Consider the following 23,352-nt stretch of genomic DNA (forward strand, 5'->3'; position numbering starts at 1 on the left):
GAACTAACATTTTTGAGTCTCTCTCAATGGCCAAAAAACGTATGTACAGGTGTTCTTCCCACTCTCTCCTCTCTCACTGGCTTCCTGAAACAGCGCCAGTGAAATTAATTGATGTGCAACTTCTCAGCTTCTGTGCTAGTGCAAACGTGTCGTCAGTGATTTCAGCTCGGTTTTAAACACCTTACATGTTACTTTCTTATGTTCACTGCCAAGCTTACCATTAAAACAAGAATTAAAATTAGCAAATAATTAAAATTAGGTGGCTCTGGCAATGACAACATTGCTAAAGTACTATAATTTAAATACACCATATGTAGCTGACCTGTGCAGCATGATGCGCAGTGTGACCATGTGATAAACGTCCAGCAGCATGTCAGCCACCGTTGCCTCTGGCGCGTCTGTGAGATAGTGGATGGGCATCGGCTTCCAGCGGCCCACTTTAATGATACCTGGAGAAAACACACACACACACACAGCGCATTATAATAAAATAATCGTCTTCTGTTGGACACTGATGTCCAGTCAGTGTGTGCAGAGGGAGCTGAAACTCTCCTGTTCTGGAACATTCTCTCAGTTTGCTCCAACCATGACTACAAGTGCAAATCTAAACAGGCCTAATCATGTTAGGAGCTGCTAAATCAAAGCCAGACGCTGCTTGGCCTGTCAGCCTCAGTCGTGTGTGTGTGTGTGTGTGTGCTTGATTTTGTTTCCTCTTTTCTGGCATAAACACTGACCTTGTCAGGACCAGTAGTCCTCATGGAGACCAAAACCTGGTCCTTCTGAGGAATGGTTTACGTTTAAGGTTAAGATTTGAGTTGTGGTTAGGTTAAGGTTATGGATAAGGCTTACAAACAAGCTGCACAAACCTGTGTGTGTGTGTGTGTGTGTGTGTGTGTGTGTGTGTGTGTGTGATGGGCCCATAGGGGGGCACAAGAACAAAAGACATTTTCTCTGCACTCTCCAGCTGATTAATCAGAGGGGAAATGTAAAACCAGCTCAACATTAAAGATGAGAGCAGCAATTTTGATGTTGAAGCTCTGAATAAACACCGTCATTGTTCCTTTGTCTGTCTGTCTGTCTGTCTGACAGCAGGTTTCTGGCACTTTAAACTGTGTTTCCTGCTGCTGCTCAAGCTTTGCTTTTGTCATGTCATCAGTTTGTCATTGATATAAACCAACATTTTAAACTCCTGACCTTAAATACACTCAGCAAACAGAAGCAAATAGTTCTGATGGCTGGCACTAACGATTATTTTCATAATCAATTAATTGTTAGGTCCAAAATGAGCTGAAAATGTTACTATGACCAGTGTTTTTCAGTGTTTTGTTTTTTTTTTAATAGGAAGCAAAGATATCAGAACCTATTCCCCTTTAAGAAGCAGAAAAATCAGACAACTTGTTTTAATTGTTAAAAAAAATAAATAAATTGATTATAATATTAGCTGACGATTCATTTAGTAATCGATTATTTATCAAGAAGGCAGCACGGATGACATTTTAGACTTCTTTAAATCTCACTTCATAAACATAAAAGTGGAATTTGAGTGTATGTTAACATGCTAAGAGATATACGCACTGTATTACATTAATAACCAGCAAATCGTTTTTTTAATTTAAATATTAAATAAACCAGTTATTTGCCCCTCCCATTTTCTGCCAAACATCTTTCAGATCTAAATTTAAAATTTTGTAAGTTTATGAGCATGCTTAGGCCCTCAAAAATACAATTAATTCTGAGGACTAATAATAAAAATATGAATAATAATGCCTTTAGTTTCAATAGGGTCCTTAAAGTACCCTAAATATCTAACATGTATAATCAGTTGTTTCTTTTTACTTCACTGCGTGACACACAAACTTTTCATTCTTTAAATTAATGCCACATCTTCATTTTATTATACCAAATAACAATGGCTACGTGTACGGCTGCAACTAACAATTATTTTCCCCAAATGATTTGTTGTTTGCGCTATAAAATGCTGAAAAATGTGGATCGGTGTTTCCCAAACCTGGAAATGATGATGTTTCTCAAATTTCCTTTTGTTTTGTCCACAAACCCTAAATTGAAGCTTGTTTTTTTATTCCCTAATAAAACACTCGTCATTTATCGAAAATGGTTTGATTCACTCGTTGCAGCCCCGAGCTACAGAATGTGCGTTGAGAAACAACCGAGCTCATCAGAGCCTGTAGGTGGGACAAGACAAGAAGTGAATACCAGACATATTTGTCAGCACCCGAGAAACTGGCAGATCAAAGAATGCAAGGAAAATGACAACAAACATGGATTAAGAGTGTAACAGCTTTGTAACAGTTTGTAAATTCATTTATGGAAACTCACACACACAGTTTCTTTAAAGTTTTGGAAAAAAACAAAACAAATATAACCATTGCTTCTGCTTGAATATAATTAGTGATAAAATGGACATGTGAGTCACTGCAGAGTGGATTTTAAATCATCCAGGGTCACCAAAAAAACACCATGAAACATCAGGATAGTATGAAGCTGAGCCACAGTTTCATCCGATTGTGAGGCCTTAGCATGCAAGACAGTGTCCTGGAAACTATTTTCAGATATTTCACTCTCTTTGGTGAAGAAACATGTTTGAATCACAGACGTGTAATTACTCAAACTTGTTTTTAAATGATTTAGAAGTCTGGGAGGGGGTTTAGAGACCGTTTTAAATATACATGAAATAATTTGGTTTGGCGATAAATGCTCTTAAGTGCAGTTTGAAAAGAAAAGGGACTTGGTTTGTGTCTGGGATCCACTTAAAACCTTAAAATATGGTAAATTTATATTTTAAAGTGAGTAATCAGTGAATGTTTCCCAAAACATGGCCTCAAATTAGATTTGACATGTCTATTTTTTGCTCGCCATTTTACCTAGGGTCATATTAAACTCGGAGGAGAAACCATATACACCAAATACGAAAGAGCTTCTTTTTAATTAGCCTTAATGTGCAAGTTAATTAAAGAAAAAAAAAAAACCTGTGCCAGTTTAAAAGCTTAAAAATACACATCCAGCCAAAGTTATGCAAGATGCAATTCAATCGCAGAAGAAAATAGCAGACTGTATAATTTTGGTTGTGACCACACTGGGGGGAAAAAATGCACGACTCCAGCCAAAAAATATTTATTTGAAAAAGAAAAGGCTTATTTCTCAGAACAAAACCTAGCTATTTGAGAGAGGCGAGGGGGGTCGCAGGGCGTCGGCCACTTGGTTACAGGGCCTGTGTTTATGGGGACACACCAGGAATGTCTTTCTCTGTGTGTGTGTGTGTGTGTGAGTAGGCTGCCGTTTCATGGTCGCCTGGATGTTGTCTTCCCTCTTGTTTTGATCTCAAGACGATGAGAAACTTTTGATTCTGGCCTGAGACTCATGGATTCAGATATTTGGTGGGTGAACTGGATCAGCAGATAAAAGGTTAAAAGAAAGATTTCCTCCTCTCTAAAAAAAATTAATAAATAAGTAGTAACCCCCACCCATTTGGAAAAGCAGTTACTGCTGCTGCTGCTGCTGGACATAATTAATTACTCATAAATAATCAAACAAAGCAATGTTTCCCATTGGCATGTAATAACAGCAAAGTGAAGCAACATGCACTACAGAGGCTGATGAGTCAATATTGTAAACGCTCTCGGTAATGATGAGATGTTACTGAAGCTCATCATTACAGAAAACATTTAAAATATTGACTCATCATTACCGGAACATTTAAAATATTGACTCATCATTAACGAGAACGTTAATTATGGGATGTTACTGGAGTTTTTAAGTCATCTTGTTGCCAGAAATATCTGAATATTTGAAAACACTTGGAAATTATGTGAAAACAGAGCAAGGATCCTCAAAAGTTGACATGAAATATTATGTGTATATTCACATTATCCAAACATGAGGTTTCCATATGGAATTAGATTTGTGTCAATATTTATAACAGCACTTTTTAAGAAGCAAACACTTTATGAATTGAGCAAAGAAATACAAACCACAAAATCAAAATACACAAATTGCAAATAAAAAAATCGTTTTAATCACTCAAAAATATTGTATGGTAAGTAGTCACAGGCTTGGAGTCGCTGTCCGTCTGGGACTACGACGATACCGACGGGGAAAACTTAGGGAACAAATTCCAGATGGACCATGACTACTTAGCCAATCAGCAGGAAGCTCCCCAAGTGCCACCCATGGTCAGAATCGCGAACAAAAAAAACACAGCGCAACGTGAGGGAACGCAAAAAAGTCAGTGCAAACAAAATTCTGAAAAATACCAAAAAGTGTGTTTTCAAACAAATGAAATACGATATTTTTGAATGATTAAATTTATGTTATTTGCAGCTTGTGTATATATACAATTAGTACACAAAAATTTAGTTTGCTTTTGGTCTCATGTACATCCTTAAATGGTCAATTCGCAACATCACTGTGAACGTCGAGTAACAAAATGACCATAAAATAACGTGAAGACAGAGCAACAATATGCCTTTTTAAGTACATATTCTAAACTACTGTAAAGGTGATATTCACACCAAAAAAAAAAAGGTGTTTTTACGGAATTATTTAATTTTGATATGAAGTTTTTTATACACTGTGTTTGTGGAGGGATTGATTGATTTGAAATTAGGATTACCTTGTACAGTATCTAGTCTTTTTCCCCTTCTTTCCATTCTGATAGTTTTGTAAAAAGATCATTTTTACTGCAGGAAACCAGAGGTTTCAAACTCAACTTTGATTCAGACACTTTTATTTTGACACTGTGAAATATCGTCACCAATTTTGTTACGTATGATGGAATATTGAGATATAATTTTAAGCTCATATCATCCACCCCTTTTTTCCACTTGACCAGCCCCCTCCTCAGTGGCCCCCAGTTTATTTGAGTTTGAGTAAACGATTAAAGAGGAGATGCAGAGCTTCACACTGAGGTGGAACCTTACAATTGTCAAGTCAGGATTACACGTTGTCAGTGTGCAAGTATAAAAACTGTCAGGAGCTTGAATTAATATCCAAAACACTCATATCACAAATGCATGGTTGTTATGGATTATAGCAATGGTTCTTAAACACTGGGTCGCTGCCCACAGATGGGTCACAGGACATTTATTTTGGGTGCAGAATTGTGTATTTCTTTTAAATGGCATTCATAAAATGACGTTTTAGTTGATGAGGTGTCGCAGATGTGGCTCTTGTCATGAATTATATTGTCACGATAGTTAGCCATTTTTTAAATTCCCATATATAAATTTAGGGAAACACTGGATTATAAAACATGATGCTCACCGTGTGCCTGTACAGCCAAGCTATGCGAGTACCCGAGAGCGACCAGCACCGTCTCCACCAGCTGAGTGAAGAGGACGTCCCTGCGCACCAACACAAACTCGGCGTGACAGTCGCCGTGTCCGTCAAAGTTCCCCGTGGCTCCGGCGTCACTGTGCTCCACCACACAGTAGACCGGGATCATCAAACCTGGAGGACGACACGGATTCACAGAGACTTTAGAGGAGCAGAAGAATGAGGACTCTCTGCTGTACCACACAGAAAAGGATCTAGGTGAATCAACTAAAGTTATTTTTTTTAAAATCGTTTCGGCATTTTATCCACACCGAAACGGCACATTGGGAGCAATGGAAACACTTATTCACATTGTAGAAACGATGTACAGTACCACCTCTCATGCGCTTGCATTCGCTTATTCTCGTCATCTGCCTCTTGTGTTTGGAGATTGTTTTGGTCTTTCTCATATAATGTACTGTATACTTATTCAACACACTGGGGATACAAGCTGAATGCCCCAGAAACCTTGGATTGTATCGATATATTCAAATGCAAACAAAAAGTATCCTATAGTTGAGAAAGGTATATATAAATAAATAAATAAATAAATAAATAGAGAGTCAACAATGGACTATCAAAATAAATTGTTAACAGGTTTATTATCAAGACATAAATGGAATATTTTAAAGGGGATGATTCTCACTTTGGGCGCAAGAGGTCCTGGGTTCAAATCCTGGACGAGCCCCCAATTGTTACAACCAGGTATAGGAGACTTCCTTGAGCCAGACTGTCAGCACACATTTTTAATAAACCTTTAAGATGGTTTGTTTAGTTTGTTGCTGGTCGTTTCTTGGGAGTTGAATAGGAAGAGGGAGTCTCCTTATTCAGGTTCTCCCTTAGACCTGGTTGTAATGTAATAATAATAATATATAATAATAAAAATAGTAAGTATAATAATATACTACAAGTAAGTATTTGTAAGAGTGTATAATTGTTTTAAATTACTGTTTTCAAAGCCTCAGAATAAGCCTTTTTTATGCACTTTAGTTAAGAGTCTTGTTTTATTGTTTCAAAAATCAAAATAGCCCCAAAAAACCTTGGATTGCATAGACATGTGTAGTTGTAAACAAACAAAGCCAGGGATTTTTCACGACATTGTGTGGCAGCGAAGCTGCTTGGTGGTCTCAGTAGAAGCCGCTGGTTAAACTGGGCAGCTGCCTGTAAGTCGCTGTGAGTTTGTACAACCATATTTGTATTTTCACCACATATTAAAGCCCACAAGGAATACGAGTCAAATCCAGAACCGCTGTTACAGGATATAACGTCTTTATCATGTTGCAGTCAAGGAGGCAGCGAGGGAGTGAGGGAGGGATGCCATAACTCCAGTGGTGGGGCTGGTTCCTCAAAGAGAATCTAGACCAGACTCATTGGGAAAGTACCAAGAGTTCCTCCAGGCCTGGACCCATTCACACCCAACCAGTCCACTGCTGCGTCCCACAGGAACTGCTCGTTAACCCGCCATCAATCCTGCGCCTGATGAGGCAGTGACAGATCAGCTGGAGCCAAACCAGAGACGTGTTAGGCTCAGGATCAGCCAGTAAGTGCTCAGTGAGAGGGTGGAGAGAGGTGCAACTGTGTGTGTGTGTGTGTGTGTGTGTGTGTGTGTGATGATGCAGGATGATGTTTTCAACTGCATGAGAGAATAATGGGCACCTGTGCAGCACTGTTTCCTGTTTGTTTGTTTTTTACTCTGGGTGCCAGCGCAGAGTCTGTGTTACCTGTGTGCAGGGGTTGGAAGTAACAGATTCCATATAATCAGATTACAAAATATGTAATCTGTATGCATATTTAACTTAGCCTCCATCCCTATATATAAAATGTTCTGTATTCACTTGACTGTAGATTCAAGAAAAATGACACATGTAAAAAGAAATGTACATTATGTCAATGTGAAATGTAAAGTGTAGTGTATGAAAACATGATGAAACCATCATGACCTCCTCCCTTTTCCTCTCCCTAACCACAGTTTCAATCATCAACGTCACTAATCGAGTCTCAAAACACTTTCTGCATCTGGTTAATTACAACAAAAAAAAAAATTCTATGTTTAATTTCCCTGCAAACTGATAAGAGACTAAACCCAGGCTGTGAAGCATTCATGGTTCCTCTTAACTTCAGACTTATAGAAGGACAGTAGACGTTCTTCAGTGGTAGAGTGGGTTGTCGTTCAGCTTGAAGATCATCGGTTTGATCCCAGGTTCTGTTAGTCGGTCAAGACACTTAACCTCCAAGGTGCTCCTGATGGCAGCGTGCGACTGGGTATGACTGAAAGGTCATCAAGACTAGAGGAGCAATGTTTTCTAATTTCTAAGGCTGCAATTACTATGAGAATCCACAAAGAACCAGACAAATCCTGCCCATTTCTGAGGAATCAATCAAAAGGGAATAATGTGGATTGTCATAGTCATTGCTGTTACTTTAGCAGACTAATCAATATTCTTATAGATTGTATTCAAACACTATATTCAGCCCATTGGAATAGATTAATTATTTAATACAGGATCAGCTGAAGTTTTAACATGCACAAATGAAAAGACAGGTGAAAAGGTTATTTAGCGATCATGAAAATATGTTCAGATTTATATTAACCCTTAAACACACACACACAATTAATAATTTATTTATTTTTAGACCACAAAATGAAGACGCATTATGACAAAACTTGCCAATTTTATTTGATACATATGGAAAGGGCTGATAAAAAAAATGAAGTAACACACGCTCTAGGTGTGTTAGCGTTTTTGAATGCCCATGACACATGACGCACTGCTCTCCCCTACATGACAGTACATACACTGCATCTATAAATAAAAAGTATCAGTATTGACATCAGAGATATTTATTTAATATTGATTGAATATCTCACTGGTGTGAAATCTGTTGTGCTGGATTAAAAACAGGATGTAGAGTGTGTGCTCGTCTTGACGCCTCACCTCCCATTGTTGTCAGTGGCGTGCCATTCTGTCGGCTCTGTGGGTTTGCCGGGCTGCCGTTGACCTCCGCGCGGCTCAGCTTGCAGGGTGGCGGCGGGCCACCGCCAGAGATGGGGCTCTGGTCTTGCCGCTCTTGCCGCTCTGGGCTGGCACTGACCTGGAGGACGGGGTTCTCCGTCCCTCCTCCTGCACCTCCTCGCTGATCCATCCCCACGAATGCTTCAGGAGGTGCAGGCAGCAGAGTGTGTGAATGTGCTGGAAGGAAAAGAGACACTCAAAGTCAAGTTAAAAACTCTCTGATGGGATCTGGACACTCACAGACATGTGTAGATTATAGAACGTCACAATTTTAACATGACATGAACAAACTAATTAACTCAACAAATGAAACCATTCAGGATGAGATTTATGTCAAATTTAGACCAGCCACATTTACTTAAAACCATATAAAACTCATCTCATACCTTTCAGCTAAATAAATTAAGGTTGATTCACAGCTATAGCCACATTTCAAACATATTCTTGTGGTTTTAACTGATTAAATTGGAGTGTTTTTCGTAATTAACAATACATTATTGAAATAAAATCAAATAGATGTAAATACTTATGAGTATGAGGCCAATCATATAATTTCACACACATTAAGAGAAAAAGCTTAAAATTAGAATAAAGAAAAAGCATTAATTCAAACACATTTTATATTCCAACACAATTACATTTCTATTTCATTCTGTATATGTAGAATATGCAGGATTTGTTTCTAATTTTGGCAATAATGGTAACAAATTATTATAAAATGTATATGAATAAAAAGATCAAAAACCGCAAGAGATTTGATTTTAACGTTTCATGCCAAAATCCCAACATAAACACCAGGACAAGAACGTGTTTTAACTGCTTGTTATTCAAGGTTTTATGCATATAATATATGTCATAAGTGTTTCCCTGCTGGAAAAACCCAGAAGTGACTAATCCATACTGTTTTATCGATCAGATATCGCTGTTGACAGACTGTTTCCATCACACACTTTCATCTGGTTCCTCCTGAAAGAGACAGAGCAACGACCACAACAGACGGGGACAGTCACGATCATCTGGTACACATCACAAGTCGACAGCCAGTGGCGTTCAACTCGCAGACTAAACACAGACCAGTTTATTGTCCTGAGTTTACACGCAGGAACAAAAAAATCACAACCTGACGTGAAGGTGTGGAGGGCAAAGATGTTTGGAAAATGACATAGAATCAAGACTTATTGTAAACCGATTGTGTACGACGATTATTATTATATATCCAAACATGGTAATTAGGAAATGACTGAACTTATTGCAGCAGAATTTGCTTTGTAGCAGAGAAATAAACATTTTTTTTTCCTTCTTTGATGTGTGAATGTAAGCAAAAAACACTGCATACAAGTTGAGCTTTGACTTTAACAATACCCAAAATGTCATCACATTGTGTGACATGATGGGATACAACACCAAAACTGACAAAACTTTTGCTATTAATCAAATAAAAACAAGATGTAATTCCGCTTTTGTATTGTTGAAAACTATAAAACCGTCTCGTTGCTTTGTTGTGCTGTCAGAGAAGTTTAAGACGACATTTGTTTTGCATTCAAATGCAGAATGTGCAGCGTCACGCACAGCAAACATCTACTGCTTGTGCTTTGTTTTACCTCCTCGCACAAACTGTGGTTTCCACTGCTTTGACTGTAAAGACGCTGAGCACCAATTTGAGCCCAAAAAGCGACGCATGATTACCATAAAAAACACACATGCAAAATTAAGTGCTGCCAATTAAAAGACAAAAGAAATGCTGTCCAACGCAATTTCACAATTTCTCTCTTTAAGTGTAGCTAAACCTGAAATTTAAAACTTAGATAAGCTGTCAGTCATCCACTGTCTAAATTTCCAACGCATATAAGGATTTTTACACAGATGCCAGGAGATGCTGGAGTCTTTCTACAACACATATAGACTAAGTTTAGCAATTCTTAATATGACACATTAAACCAGTGTTTCCCAAACCTTCTATGTGGGGAGCCACTTTTTAAAGATGGCCATCTATTGTGACACAAACCATGATGTAAATTGTGACAAGAGCAAATTTTTGGGCAAAATGTAACGACTAATTCACAGACATATCTGTAAAACCAGATATCATTGGGAGTCATTTTAACAGATATTTGGCAAAACTGATTAAAATTTCAAGTTGGATGGGAAAGTTCTGTTAAAAAGTTGATTTTAAGGCAAGTGAAAACCTTTCCTTGTACTACAACTTATTTATCATCTCAAAATCACTGTATCCTAATACTGTCATTTGTTTATTGTACATGTCTCACAGATTGTCTCCTAAAAAATGAGCAACCCTGTGATTCGCAGTCCTACAACCTTACCTCACATGGAATGAACCTGTTGCTATGTCTAAAATTAATGTCAGTTTCAGACATGAGCTCGACCTGACGACACCTTAATCTAAACCTGAGCTGATAAGAGTCAGTTAAAAACCAAGGTGCGAGCAAAGCATAACAAAGTCTTGTCGGTATGATATCGGCCGATACTGACTTTAAAATGTATTATTGGATATCGGCAAACAAGCCAAAATCCTCCGATAGGACTGATGACTAAAACAGTAGGCTGAATAAGCTGCTACCTCCATGACGTCTATGCTGGCACCCTCTACAGCTATTATTTTGTTTTAGGTTTATATATTTTGCACAATGAAGAAAATATCACTCGCTGCTGCGACATGAGTATGAAAAACATGTTAATGTCACAACCGAAGAGAGACTTCAGTTGGGCGCAGGGGAAAAACATAGATATTTAGGAATGACCTGATCACCAACAGCATTAAAAATCACCAACATCATTTTAGCGGAGACCTGTTACACAGGAGAATTATGTCTTTTGAAATAGCTGGAAATGGTGAGCACAAATATGTTGTTAACAACTTAAGACTTTGTGATATTGGTATCAAAAAATTATTGGTTATCAGTCCAAGCACTCCTGATATATGGGTAAAAAGTTCAATATTGTGTATAAACTGAGGATTTTGCAGCTTCTGCAACTCCAAAAACCCCCCTGAGACAGTATGTCCACTGAATTTAATGTTTTCTATAGCGATCCGTTTAAAAACCACCGCTGCTCATTGCCATCCCTGGACGCAGCTGTCTGTCCCACACTGTCTTTCCCAATTTCCCCCATCACTCTATTAAAGGATTTAATCATGACTGAGCATTCATTCTCCAGTCCACAGAAACCACAAACCTCTGAAGTGTTTCCTCTTTTTTCCTCCTGCTGGGACTTCATTTCAACCCCGGGAGGGGGAAAGCGAAAAAGTTATCGCTCTATTCCCCGAGTCAAATCGACAACAGTAAACAAGGTTACAGTGCAAATGAAGTGAATGCTGTTTTCATATGTATACACACGCTGAATCATGAGCAGCTGAGAGAAAAAGAATCAAAGTGTGTAACGATTTGATTAAAATGTCTTAAAAAGTTAAAAGCGTGCTCATGTGCTCGCTCTGCTTTTAATAAACGCATATTTGGAATATCTGGGCCATCGTAATTTCTTCTCTAAACCAGAGCAATATTTAAGTCGTTAATGAGGAGGCAGAAAATGTGCAGCAGGGGAGAGAGAAAAAAAACGATAGTTTTGGCATTTGAGAGAAATCTGTGCAAGACAAACTTACAAAACACAACAGCTGGAAAATTTTACTAGTAAGTAAATGTCACCCCTGGGGGATTATTTTCGGCATCAAACAAATATTTTCCCCAAAAACTGAGCTCATTTTTAATTGTTTTAGAAATAAAATGCCAGAAAATAATTAAATTTCTTTCAAAATATCTCATATTAATAGGCAAAATGGTTTCTGTTGAATAAAACCACTTAATTTTAGCATATTCATATTATTAATTCAGTAAATATATATACACTGTCCTCTGTTTATAACTGCTTTTAAAGCATCTGTTACTCACACACACATAACCACTTCAAGCAACACATTCAGGGGCACACAGCCATGAGACCACACACTCCTGTTCACTTTAGCAGCACACATGGAGGCCAAATGTACAGTTGCAGTCTCGGTAGCCTGCGACTGACAAATCACATCGAGACACACGACTTCAGCTGGCTACAAAATCGCAGATTCATTTAGGCAGGGTCTAATTTACAGGGTCTCTTGAAGTATTTAGCTGTAATTAGGTTTAAGTGTGGATTCTCTGTGTGGGCTTTTATGACACCTGAGTGTCCTTGAGAGGTTCCAGGTCATCACAGGGAATATTAGGACACTGGATCCAGTGGGTTTAACAGAAATCGCAGTCTTGTCAAATTTTCAGACCAAACTGCATCAATTAAAGGCCCACGTGTTTATCACATTACTGCCTATGTTTTATAATATAGAGATATTTAATGCCACATAAACCCCACAAAGAGCAAAGGTCAGTAAAAGCTTCAGGTCACAAATTTGATGTTCACACCTCATTGTGAATTAGTCCTATACGTTGTCATCAATGGATGAGAAAACCCGATGCATTCACATACACCTCTGAGAAAATGTAAGGATTTAATGTGTTTCCCCTCCATTATCTAATAAGAAAATGCTAACATTCAATCAATAATATCAATATTTATCAACATTCTCAACTTAAATTGGCTACAGCACATCTAATCGACCTTAAACTCAATTAAATAATTTTTACACAATGTTATTATATCATATTTTGTTCCTGAAATGCTCAATTATAACGTTATATTATGTATAATCTATATTTTAAACAACTTAAATGATGCAGCATCAGACTGCTTTTCACTTAATTCTACAGAGACCTGGAGCAGCCCCCCTGAAATGTATTCATATTTGTTCATCATTTAGTCTTCGCCGTTGATATACAAACATTAGTGCTACTAATACAATTTCCAGAATGTTATAGTGAATTCGGCTGTCATGTTAAGGTTAATACTTACTTCATTGTGGTGAAATTTTCGACTTTCACAGCTGGACTCCCTGCGGTAGCGAGAGCGGCAGCAGCAGCAACGGCTATTAGAGGCTGATTGTGACAGCAGAGCAAACACAGGTGCAGCTGATATCATAATTAGGCTAATAATGGCTCGGTTAGATTCGGGTGAGCCAAACGAAGCGCTATCGAAATGGTCCCTATTGTTAACGCTCAGTGGTTCAGTAAATCCGAATTGTATTAGCTGCAGCTGTGTTTAACCAACAGAACCTCGGCTTATTAAATGTGCCTGATGTTTCAACAACACACTATTTATTTTTAATGGGAGTTTGGAGCTAGCCTAGCACCAAACTCCATTCATTATTTGTCAAATGTTTAGGTACATTTAGCTTAGATTTAGTTTCTCCCTGACGTTAGCACTTGTACAAGTGACAAAGAAGTATTTACAGTAGAAGCCAAAATCTTAAAGTAAATGTAATCATGTTTAAATTTAGCATTAGCTTTAGTTTGTTGTTGCTCTCTGAGGTTAGCTCTCGCATTGACAACACACAAAGTGGTGACAGTAAAAAAAACAAAAACCCAAAGGCATTAAAAGTAAATTAACAAATTAATATTGTTTAAATGATAATTATTTTTCAAGTTATATGTCTGTATTTGGCAATAAGAAAAATAATGCACAGTTGGCTGAATATCACTGAAATTTCCATCACAAAATATGAAAGCTATATTTAGAAAATTAGGTGTATGATACCAACCACAACACTGTTTGAAACTATTTGTGTGGCAAGTTTAGAGAAGGTCAATTTAATAATAAAATCTACAATATGGATCTACAAACAGACATGTGTTCTAAGTAATCTACAACACACTTAATTTAAAGTTTATATTAATTGACCACAATTAGCTCAAATTAAATACTTTACATCAAGTGCAGGTGAAAGAACTTGCCTATTTTATAAATGGTTACATGGTTATGTTTTGTTGAAACTTAAACAAACCATTTCAATTCTTTATATGACACTTTAAACCAGTGTTTCCCAAACTGTCTATGTGGGGACCCCCATGGCAAACTATTGTGTCCCAAATCATAACATAAATTGTGACCAGAGCAACCGATGGTTGTCCTTCGTCGACAAGTGTAGTAAAGCTATGTCTATGTTTACGAATGACATTTAATTACATTCTACTATGCATTTTCACATTAAATTAGTCATAAATGACACAACCCCAAAGCTGCCATAAAGTTTTCATCCCACACACCGGGAGGTGTAAGAACTTTCTTCCAGTAAAATGCTCACTCACTTTTCAAGATGTCACTGTTCTTGCTGGGGAATAAAGTCCATCCACTGGTGCAAACGAGTGAATCCAGCCTGAGAGAATATGGATTTCTCCAATGTTTCCTTATTTAAAAAAAAGAGAGATGAAAAAGGGGAAGGAAAGAGGAAAAAATACAGAGCAGATTAGGAGTGGAGGCGAGGAGATGTAAAGACAAGGAGGAATGAGGAGAGACTGCTGCTGCCTGCTGTGTAAAATGACACATGGACAGAGAGAGAGAAGGAGAAGAGAGAAGAGAAGGAGAGATAGAGAGAGAGAGAGAGGGAGGGAGGGAGGGAGGGAGGGAGGGAAACATGACAAAAAAGTTTAATTTATTCATACAATAATCTCTAATGTACACTGATATGAGGCAAAAAAATACAAAGTAGTCTTTATTTGTAGAATTAAATGGGTATAAAAAATGGCCCTGGAGACAAAGTGAAAATTAATGTGATCATAATATTCATTAATTCACTCCCCAGATGCTGTGGCAGCAAAGAAAAGTGGGAAAAAAGTGTAAAGAGTTGGAAAATGCGGAGCAATATTCAATATGTGTCAAAAATATAGAAACATAACTCATGATAGAAAGTGTAAAGAGAGCACAAGATATAAGATACACATCATATCTAGTGCTCATATACAGTACTTGTCTATGATGCCACCCAGTGGTGATAACAACTTAAATTAAAGGTGAGGTTGAATGACCCTTTTCAAACTACATATGTGAGTTAGGGAGGTCTACTTAAACATTAGCTTGTTTTTATGGTTAAAAAACAAAAACAAAAACAAGTTTCATAGTTTCTAAAGAATGAGCCAGTTTACTTCTCCTCTCTGCCTGTCTCTGTCAGCTGAGTGGTTTCAGAGCTAAAACCACACCCCCAGAACACAGACTCTCTTGTGATTGGCCAGCTACTGAGAGTGGCACGCTGGAAATGGCACATCCCCTCCCAGAGCTACAACTTTGCTTCTAGTGGCGCTTTCCCAATACATGGTCCCGGCACGACTCGACTCAGCGTGGTTATTTTACTTTTCCATTACCTAAAGTACCTGGTACTTTTTTTAGTACCTGCTCTGGCTAGGTTCCAAGCGAGCTGAGCCAATACTAAAATGTGACGTCGTCAGCCTGCCGGGCCACTGATTGAGCGCGACATCTGACTCAAGAATCAAGCCAAACAATGCAGAACAGTTAAAAAGACTTAAAAATCCCTAGCATTTAGCACAGAAATGTGTAAAAAAAACAGATTTAACAAAGGAGTCTGGTGTATTTATATATAACAGCCCTGCCACTGTATTTCAGTGTCACACGGAGTACTGAACAAATCTCTTTATGAACTAATTCTAATGATTCAGTTACACTGAAAACAACTGCTTTACAAGTCACTAGTCATTAGTTTGCCTGTGTCACGTATAAAACGAAGTTACAGCAATTTCATGCAGCCATGCTGTGATGACTCTGCCCCCCAATTTTTTTTAAATCTCAAAACGCCACCCTTGCGTTTTCATGTGCTACTTTGGGAAAACGATGATGTCACAGTTCCACCTCTCACTTGCACTGTCTCTCATTCACTGTCCCTATCTTTGTTGTTATCATCATCATCAAGTGTTTATATTATATGTAAATATTATTATAATTATTATTATTATTATTATTATTGTTATTATGATTAGGGCCATAGTAGATAAACATGTTCACTTCATACTTTTTGTAAAAATAAAAGCAAAGCAAAGCTTTGGAGGGAATTTATCACATGTCAAAAAATTCTGCCCATCCATCACTTTCAGGTTTATTTATGTGTCTGTTCAAACAGTTGGTCTGGATTTGACCAGCAGTGGTCAGTGTTCCTTGATTTATTCTAGATGGAAGCGTAGTCACCTATCATTACCACTAAGGCTGTCTGCCCTCTTGTCCTGTCGCTCCTCTTTGGGCTCTGTGTGTGTGTTCTTGTATTTATCACCTCTTTAGGACCTTTTCCCTGCATAAACACTGCCCTTGTCATTTCTGAGAAACTGGTGAAGTTTAGAGCTTTGAGATATGAATTGTTGTTAGGTTAAGGTTGAGGTTAGAAATTAACTGGTTATGGTTAATTTTAGGGATACGGTTTTGTTCAGGCTGTCCAAAGGAATGGAAGTCAGTACAGTGTGCTGAGAAGTATAGCTGTGCAAACCTGTGTGTGTGTGTGCATGCACTGCCAACACTGATGCCCTACACATCCTTCATCTTAAGTATCTCTGACAGCTCACCACAAGTTGTTCACCATGAATAAGAGGTATATTTGTGTATGTGTTTCCACCAAACTCCACCCACTGATACTTTTGTTGCACATTCTGCTGCAACCATGAAAATGTTTTACTTAAAAATCACTTAAATTAAAGTTAATAATAATATATATTATATAAATTAAAGATATCCTGCTTTGTTCTGACATTTCACTTCAAACTGTAATAAAAATCTGGACCTACACGAGCAGCGGGAAGTTGAGCTTGTTTCTTTTCAGTGTGGAAATGCTGCCCCCCTGTGGTACCTAATGTAATCACATGCAAGTCATGTACACACACACACACAAATCACACATGTTGTAAGTTGTATGTCCTGTATGTCAACACAAAAGCATTCATTTCAACACAGGAATGTTTTGATTGACTTCTTAAAAGAATTATTATCAAATGATAAATGGTGTTGTGGTAACTGTTCGACTCAATAAGCTGCTTCACTGTGTGGATAAAGAAATAATTGGATTATACCAAATTACTGAAATAAATGATTGACTGGGGGACAGCAGCATCTAGTGGGGATTTAGAGCAACTTCAGCGAAAGACTTGCAGCTTGTGGAAACCGAGTTCATTCCACTAGTTTGACTAGTCTAACTAGTTGACTGGTTAGGCCTGTGGTGCTATTAATGTGTCATTTGGTATCACTAGTTAGTTAAAACTAGTTCAACAAAAGTGCCTCAAGTTGATAAAAAGTAGTGACGATTAAGAAATGGTAAAATTGTGTGACCAAACAAGAAAAGAAAGACCAAAACTAGTGAAGGAAACTGACATTTGATATGGGAGATGCTCATTGGCAAAATGATGCAGCAAAAAATGACTCCAATAAAGATCCAGATGTCACGTGACTCTATGAAGCACCATGTTGGCTGCCTAAGACACAGCAAAAATGAATGGGACCGGCTGATGACAGATTCAGCCTGTCAGAATTCAATGTGCACTTTAAATCCACAAAGATTGACCAACATATCTGATCTTTATTATGCCCCCAGTATGTTTTTCTATGAGTTTGTAAAGAGGTGGGGAGGACATTACCTGCAGTATCCTGACATCTTCCTCATTGACTTCCATTCATATTACTCCAGGGAGTCACTGAAAGTTTACAAGAGCCTGGAGGGAAACAAAAGGATGCAATCTGGAAGGGTAAGAGTTGTGTTATAGCATGACGTTTGCATTAGTAACAGGCAGTGTAGTGTAAATGACAATGTTACCACTGTTTTTTGGCACAACATCCAATATCCACCATCTTCACATTTATGATGACAACAGCCGATGAAGAGATGGTGGCGAGCACTCCTGCCTTTGCAACAAGAAGACTTGGGTTCACAAACCGGTTGGAACAAGGGCCTTTCTGCATGGAGTTTGCATGTTCTCCCTGTGTGTGTGTGGGTTTTCTCCAGGCTCACCAGCTTCCTACCACAGTCCAAAAACATGCAGTATGGGGATTAGGTCAATTGGAAACCCTAAATTGACCATAGGTGAGAGTGAATGGTTGTTTGTCTCTCTACGTGGCCCTGTGATGGACTGGTGAACTGTCCAGGGCTTACCTCGCCTATCGCCCTATGTCAGCTGAGATTGACACAGCTCCCCCTGCGACCTTCATGTGGAGAATAAAGCAGTAGGAGATGAACGGATGGATATATGTCTACAGAGGGGAACAGTGTTACTTTGGTTGTGTGACGTCAGCTACCGGAGTTTACTGTGTCAAACTCATCCAAATGAAACTGCAAAACAAACTCTTTTATTATCAGTTCTGCTTACACCTGGTGCTCATAATCATAGCTTATAATCTTTTTAAATCAATGTATTTACATGGCAGAGTTGCGGAAAAAAATGTTTCGTCATGCAGTAACTGTGCGACATGCTGCCCCCATCTGTCCGTCCAGTGTTAGTGTCCACGCTCCGCTCTTCTCGGCTCACACCGATGGTCGTCCTTCGTCGACAAAGCTGAGCTGCACGCTGTGCTCCGCCCACTCCCGAGGTTGTGATGTCATGCCAGAGGCGTGGAGGTGAGGCTCGGGTCGGGAAGTGGCATTATACTGAGACATGAACCGGGAACGGGGCTGAGACTCGGACTGGGACAGTAGCTGGAGATGAGGTCCTGACAGGTCAGCGAAGAGGGGAGTGATGGGAGATGGGTGGCTTAACGGAAGAAGAGAAGGGTTAGAGGAGGATGAGAAGGGAGGTGGCACAAGTGTGTGCTCATGGGGGGAGCTGTGGAGTGATGGGGGAGCTGAGGAATGGGAGACCCGCGGGGTCGTGCTGGTCTGCGAGGGTGAACACAGACGTGGATCGAGCTCTCCACATAACAAGTTCACACTGAGCTGCGGAGAGGACGACTCGGGTCCAAGGATGGGCGGGGCCTTCCCATCATCTGAAGAGTCCGCAGGTGCACTTTGGGTCAAAAGAGGCGGGGCTGGGGAGCAGCCGTGTGACGACGCGCTGGGAGGCGGAGTCACAGCGCCGGGTGTCAGCAGCACGGCAGGGACGTGGAGGAGAGGTTTGAGGAGACGTGTCACTTCCTGTAGCTCGTGGCTCACAGCAGCTACCTGACGGGAGAGGACGCTCATCTGAAAAGTCAGAGGAAAGACTCAATACTATTCTTTAAAAAATATTTGATGATGAATGATGAACAGGATCACCTTTATCGGCAGCCTCACCTCATGCTTTAGTTTTGTAACAGTCTGCATAGTGTCTGCATCTTCATGAGCCTCTGTGGACACAAACATACACACCTAGAGTGAGAAAATGGCTTCAAACGGCAATGAAATTAATAATATACAGTATTTGCTTTTGTGTATTTATGTGTAGGTAACCTGAGGGAGCCGATTCAGGGCTCGGTAAGAAACTGTGAGTTGCACTGGAGGAAAAATCAAACTTCTGAGCGGCGGCTCTGTGGCTTTCTGTCTCAATCCCGTCGACAAACCTGAGGACAGAGGAAGCGTCGTTTTACCATGGGACAAGAAAAAACTGAGGCACTGAACAAGATAAAATATATAATAGATATATTATAAAAAATATTATCTATCTGCGAAGTCCACAATTTAGCAAAAATATAGACTTTTTTTGACAAATGTGTGTCAAATGTGATTGAAGCCTAGTGTTTGATGTGATCTTTAAAAAAAAAGGACAGTGCTGATCTTAGGCCTCTCTGCTCTCTATAAACTCTAAAATGTTAATTGAACTGTCAAATTCAAAATCACAACTGCACGTAAAGAGGACAGAGGGAGCACTGATGGAAATGTTCCCCAGCTGATGTCGGTGAGCGGGTCAGAGGTCGTGCTCAGTGTGAGCAGGTGATGATGCACACACCTGCATACAAATCACCAGCCAACTAACCAACCAAAAAAACGCAGCTTCATTTTCACTGCACCATCACTGACAGGTGAAGTTGTTACTAAAGAGTAGATTTATGATTCATCCTCACTGTCCCCACACGCAGGGACATTACTAGTCCCATTCTTTTTTGCCGCATCAACGTGACAGTTCACAGGGACCAAGTCACGTAAGGTCCGGAGCTCTAATGTTTAACATGTTAATACTTAATGTCCACTGCTGTAACACAAAGCAAATGTCCCCAATGTGGGACTTATCATGAATAATCTTGTGAGGTGAAAAGATCAGATGACATGAGATGAGATAAGAAAATAAGGTGAGATAAATTGGCATAAGATGAGATGGGATGAGATAAGGTAATATTAGAGATGAGACGAGACAATATGACACAAATGTAAGATGAGATAGGATGAGACGAGACAAGAGATGAGGAGGTAAGATAAGGTGCAATTAAACAAGATGAGATGAAATGAGATAAGACAATATGAGATATGAGATAAGAGATGAGACAAGGTAAGATAAGATGAGATGAAATAAGGTAAGATGATATGGGACAAGCTAAGGTGGGATGAGACAAGACAATATGACATAAGGTAAAATGAGATGAAATGAGATAGAATGAGATGAGATAAGATAACATGAGACCAGAAAAGGTAAGCAATGAGACAAGGTAAGATGAGAAGTGATAAGAGACAAGATGAGACAAGATGAGACAAGATAAGATGAGATGAAATAAGATGACATTATGTGGGATAAGGCGAGATGGGATTAGATAAGAATACATAAGAGATTAGATGAGACAATATGACATAAGGTAAAGTGAGATTATACAAGATAAGATGAGCGATGAGAGGAGGCAAGATTAGATGAGGTAAAATGAGACATGGTAAGATAAGATGAGATGAAATGAGATAAGATAAGATGGGACATAAAAACACAACAGCAAACAGCAAACTGCAATAACAAGTGATAAAAATAGAAATTTGCACAGAAACGAAGTGACAGCAAAATATAAGACAAACATACTCACTCCCAAGCCTGACATTTATTTTTTGGAAATAAAATGCAAACACAATCCCAAAAAAACTGAACCTGGTGCTTTTTTAAAAAAATAATAATAAATTGACTGCTTGTGTGCATCTGTGCCAGAACTAGAGTCATTTCTCTGTCCAAGCGTCTGCTGCCTCGTCTCCAGAGGCTTCATGCAAATGAGCCTCTAGATGGTTTGAACATGCCATGACAGATTCAAGTTCAAATTCCCACAGAGGAGGATTACTTTCAGCCACCGGATTAACACAGTCAGTGCCTCAGTGAGTGTTTTCCTACCGTGGGCTAAGGTCTGACTGCAGGCAGCTGAAGCTCATCACAGGAATCTGCAGGCTGGTGGGCCGAGGGTGAACACTCGCTGTTCTGAAGGGTCTTGACAGCAGGGGGGAGCGCAGGGGGGAGCACAGGCCACGGCCAAGCTTTCCAAGAGCAGGAATCTTCGGGAGAGATGAGCGTTCCGACTCTGACCCGGGGCCTTCCTCGTCCTCCTTGATAGAGGGAAGCTTCTTCACGATTCCTCCGTTTCTCTCACAGTCGGTCTGAATTGTCAAGATAATGGCAGCAAAATTCAAAGAGACAGAAAAAAACCTCAAACAGACAGGAATAAACCTTAAAGAAAGAGGAAAGAACCTTAAAGAATCAGGAAAGAACCTCAAAGAGACAGGAAAGAACCTTAAAGAGCCAGGAAAGAACCTTAAAGAAACAGGAAAGAACCTCAAAGAGACAGGAAAGAACCTTAAAGAGACAGGAAAGAACCTTAAAGAAACAGGAAAGAACCTCAAAGAGACAGGAAAGAACATTAAAGAGACAGGAAAGAACCTTAAAGAAACAGGAAAGATCCTTAAAGAGACAGGAAATAACCTTAAAGAGACAGGAAAGAACCTTAAAGAAACAGGAAAGATCCTTAAAGAACCTTAGAGACAGGAAAAACCTTAAAGAGACAGGGAAATAACTTTACAGAGACAGGAGGAACCTTAAAGAGAACTTAAAAAAGACAGGAAAGAACGTCAAAGAGAGAGGAAAAACATCAAAGATACAGGAAAGAACCTTAAAGAGACATTATAGAGACAGGAAACAACCTTGTAGATGAAAATGATTGTCTGAAATTACCATATGAATTTGAAAACAGTTGTTCACCTTGAATTAATACTTATTTGTTCCTCAAAGTGTCACCACCATCATACACTCATTTTTGGCAGATTTTTTTTTTTTTACTATTCACAGTGACAGTTTGAGTATTTTTCTGACACATTCCCAGAGTAAACACAGCCCAGACTCGCAATCTGCTTGAATTACACGGGGAATCAATAAATGAGTTTGTGAATTAATGAGAGGTAAATAAGTCTAGTGTTGCTCTTTGAGCAGAGGGGGGAGCTGCTGAGCCATGCACTGTAGAAGCCTCACTGAGACTGAGCAGCCACAATTCACACATAGTGATGCTGATAATCCTTTCAGTTTAGAGAGCGTTCTCATTCAAAATCAAGCAAACAACGGCACCATTCACCTACAGTGACATGCAGTTGTTTTGAGGGATTATTATCATCTCAGATTTATGAAGAGTTTCTTGGAGTTTCAGGATCCATTTTAAGGTCTTTGTTGTTTTTTAAAGTTCTTAATGGTGTTCACATTGAGCCTTCTGGAACCTTTAGGTCTACTGGTTATCAGCGATTTTAATCATAACAGCCCACAAGAGCAGCAGAGGAAATTCATATTTTTACAAGAAAACTCTGGCCTCAAATGATCATTTTATTACCATGTTATTTCTCTTCTTTGAGCTTTTGTTTCCGTCTGTTTTTGTCAAGTCCTGAAATTGAACACTAATGACTCCTCTTTCCCCGTATTATTCTCTTCATTTTCTCCCCTATCTTCATCATCCTTCCCCTACCCTTCCCTTCATCACTCCATTTGTTGTCTTCTCCATTCAGTCTTTGACTCACGTGCCAGGCTGGTATTTTTAGATCACAGAGGTTTAATTTTAGCAGAGGTTTGCCTGGAGGGATGTGAGCGGAGAAGGGACTGTTGGGAATTTCAGTATGTGTGTGTGCAAGTGTAAGTGTGTGTGTGTGTGTAGCACGTGTCACTCTTGGTATGCAGCATGCCTATATATGCCTAGGAATTACATGTGTGCCCTTGTGGGTATAAAACAGAGTGTGTGTCCA

General features: G+C 39.1%; 2 protein-coding genes across 4 annotated transcripts in view; both read right to left on the bottom strand.

The window, feature by feature from the left end:
- Window positions 1-17,865, bottom strand: part of LOC122784677 (DNA-binding protein SATB2-like) — a 30,791-nt gene extending 12,926 nt beyond the window's left edge. Inside the window, exons 1-5 of the mRNA XM_044049988.1 lie at window positions 17,846-17,865; window positions 14,531-14,750; window positions 8,268-8,522; window positions 5,281-5,466; window positions 323-449 (exon numbers count right to left, since the gene is read on the bottom strand). Coding sequence (XP_043905923.1) covers window positions 323-449; window positions 5,281-5,466; window positions 8,268-8,475 — 521 coding nt within the window. The 5' untranslated portion in view covers window positions 8,476-8,522; window positions 14,531-14,750; window positions 17,846-17,865. The remainder of the gene's footprint in view (window positions 1-322; window positions 450-5,280; window positions 5,467-8,267; window positions 8,523-14,530; window positions 14,751-17,845) is intronic.
- Window positions 17,866-18,535: 670 nt separating this feature from the next.
- Window positions 18,536-23,352, bottom strand: part of LOC122762203 (potassium voltage-gated channel subfamily H member 8-like) — a 35,181-nt gene continuing 30,364 nt past the window's right edge. For 2 of the 3 annotated variants that reach the window (XM_044017422.1, XM_044017414.1), the window contains 4 exons: window positions 21,473-21,732; window positions 19,627-19,736; window positions 19,471-19,523; window positions 18,536-19,380 (listed from right to left, as the gene is read on the bottom strand). In XM_044017422.1, coding sequence (XP_043873357.1) covers window positions 18,727-19,380; window positions 19,471-19,523; window positions 19,627-19,736; window positions 21,473-21,732 — 1,077 coding nt within the window. In that variant the 3' untranslated portion in view covers window positions 18,536-18,726. Of the gene's footprint in view, window positions 19,381-19,470; window positions 19,524-19,626; window positions 19,737-21,472; window positions 21,733-23,352 lie in introns of those variants that run through there. The other variant, XM_044017446.1, reaches the window with a different exon arrangement.

This window comes from Solea senegalensis, linkage group LG2 (assembly GCF_019176455.1).
Source record: "Solea senegalensis isolate Sse05_10M linkage group LG2, IFAPA_SoseM_1, whole genome shotgun sequence".
Taxonomy (NCBI): domain Eukaryota; kingdom Metazoa; phylum Chordata; class Actinopteri; order Pleuronectiformes; family Soleidae; genus Solea; species Solea senegalensis.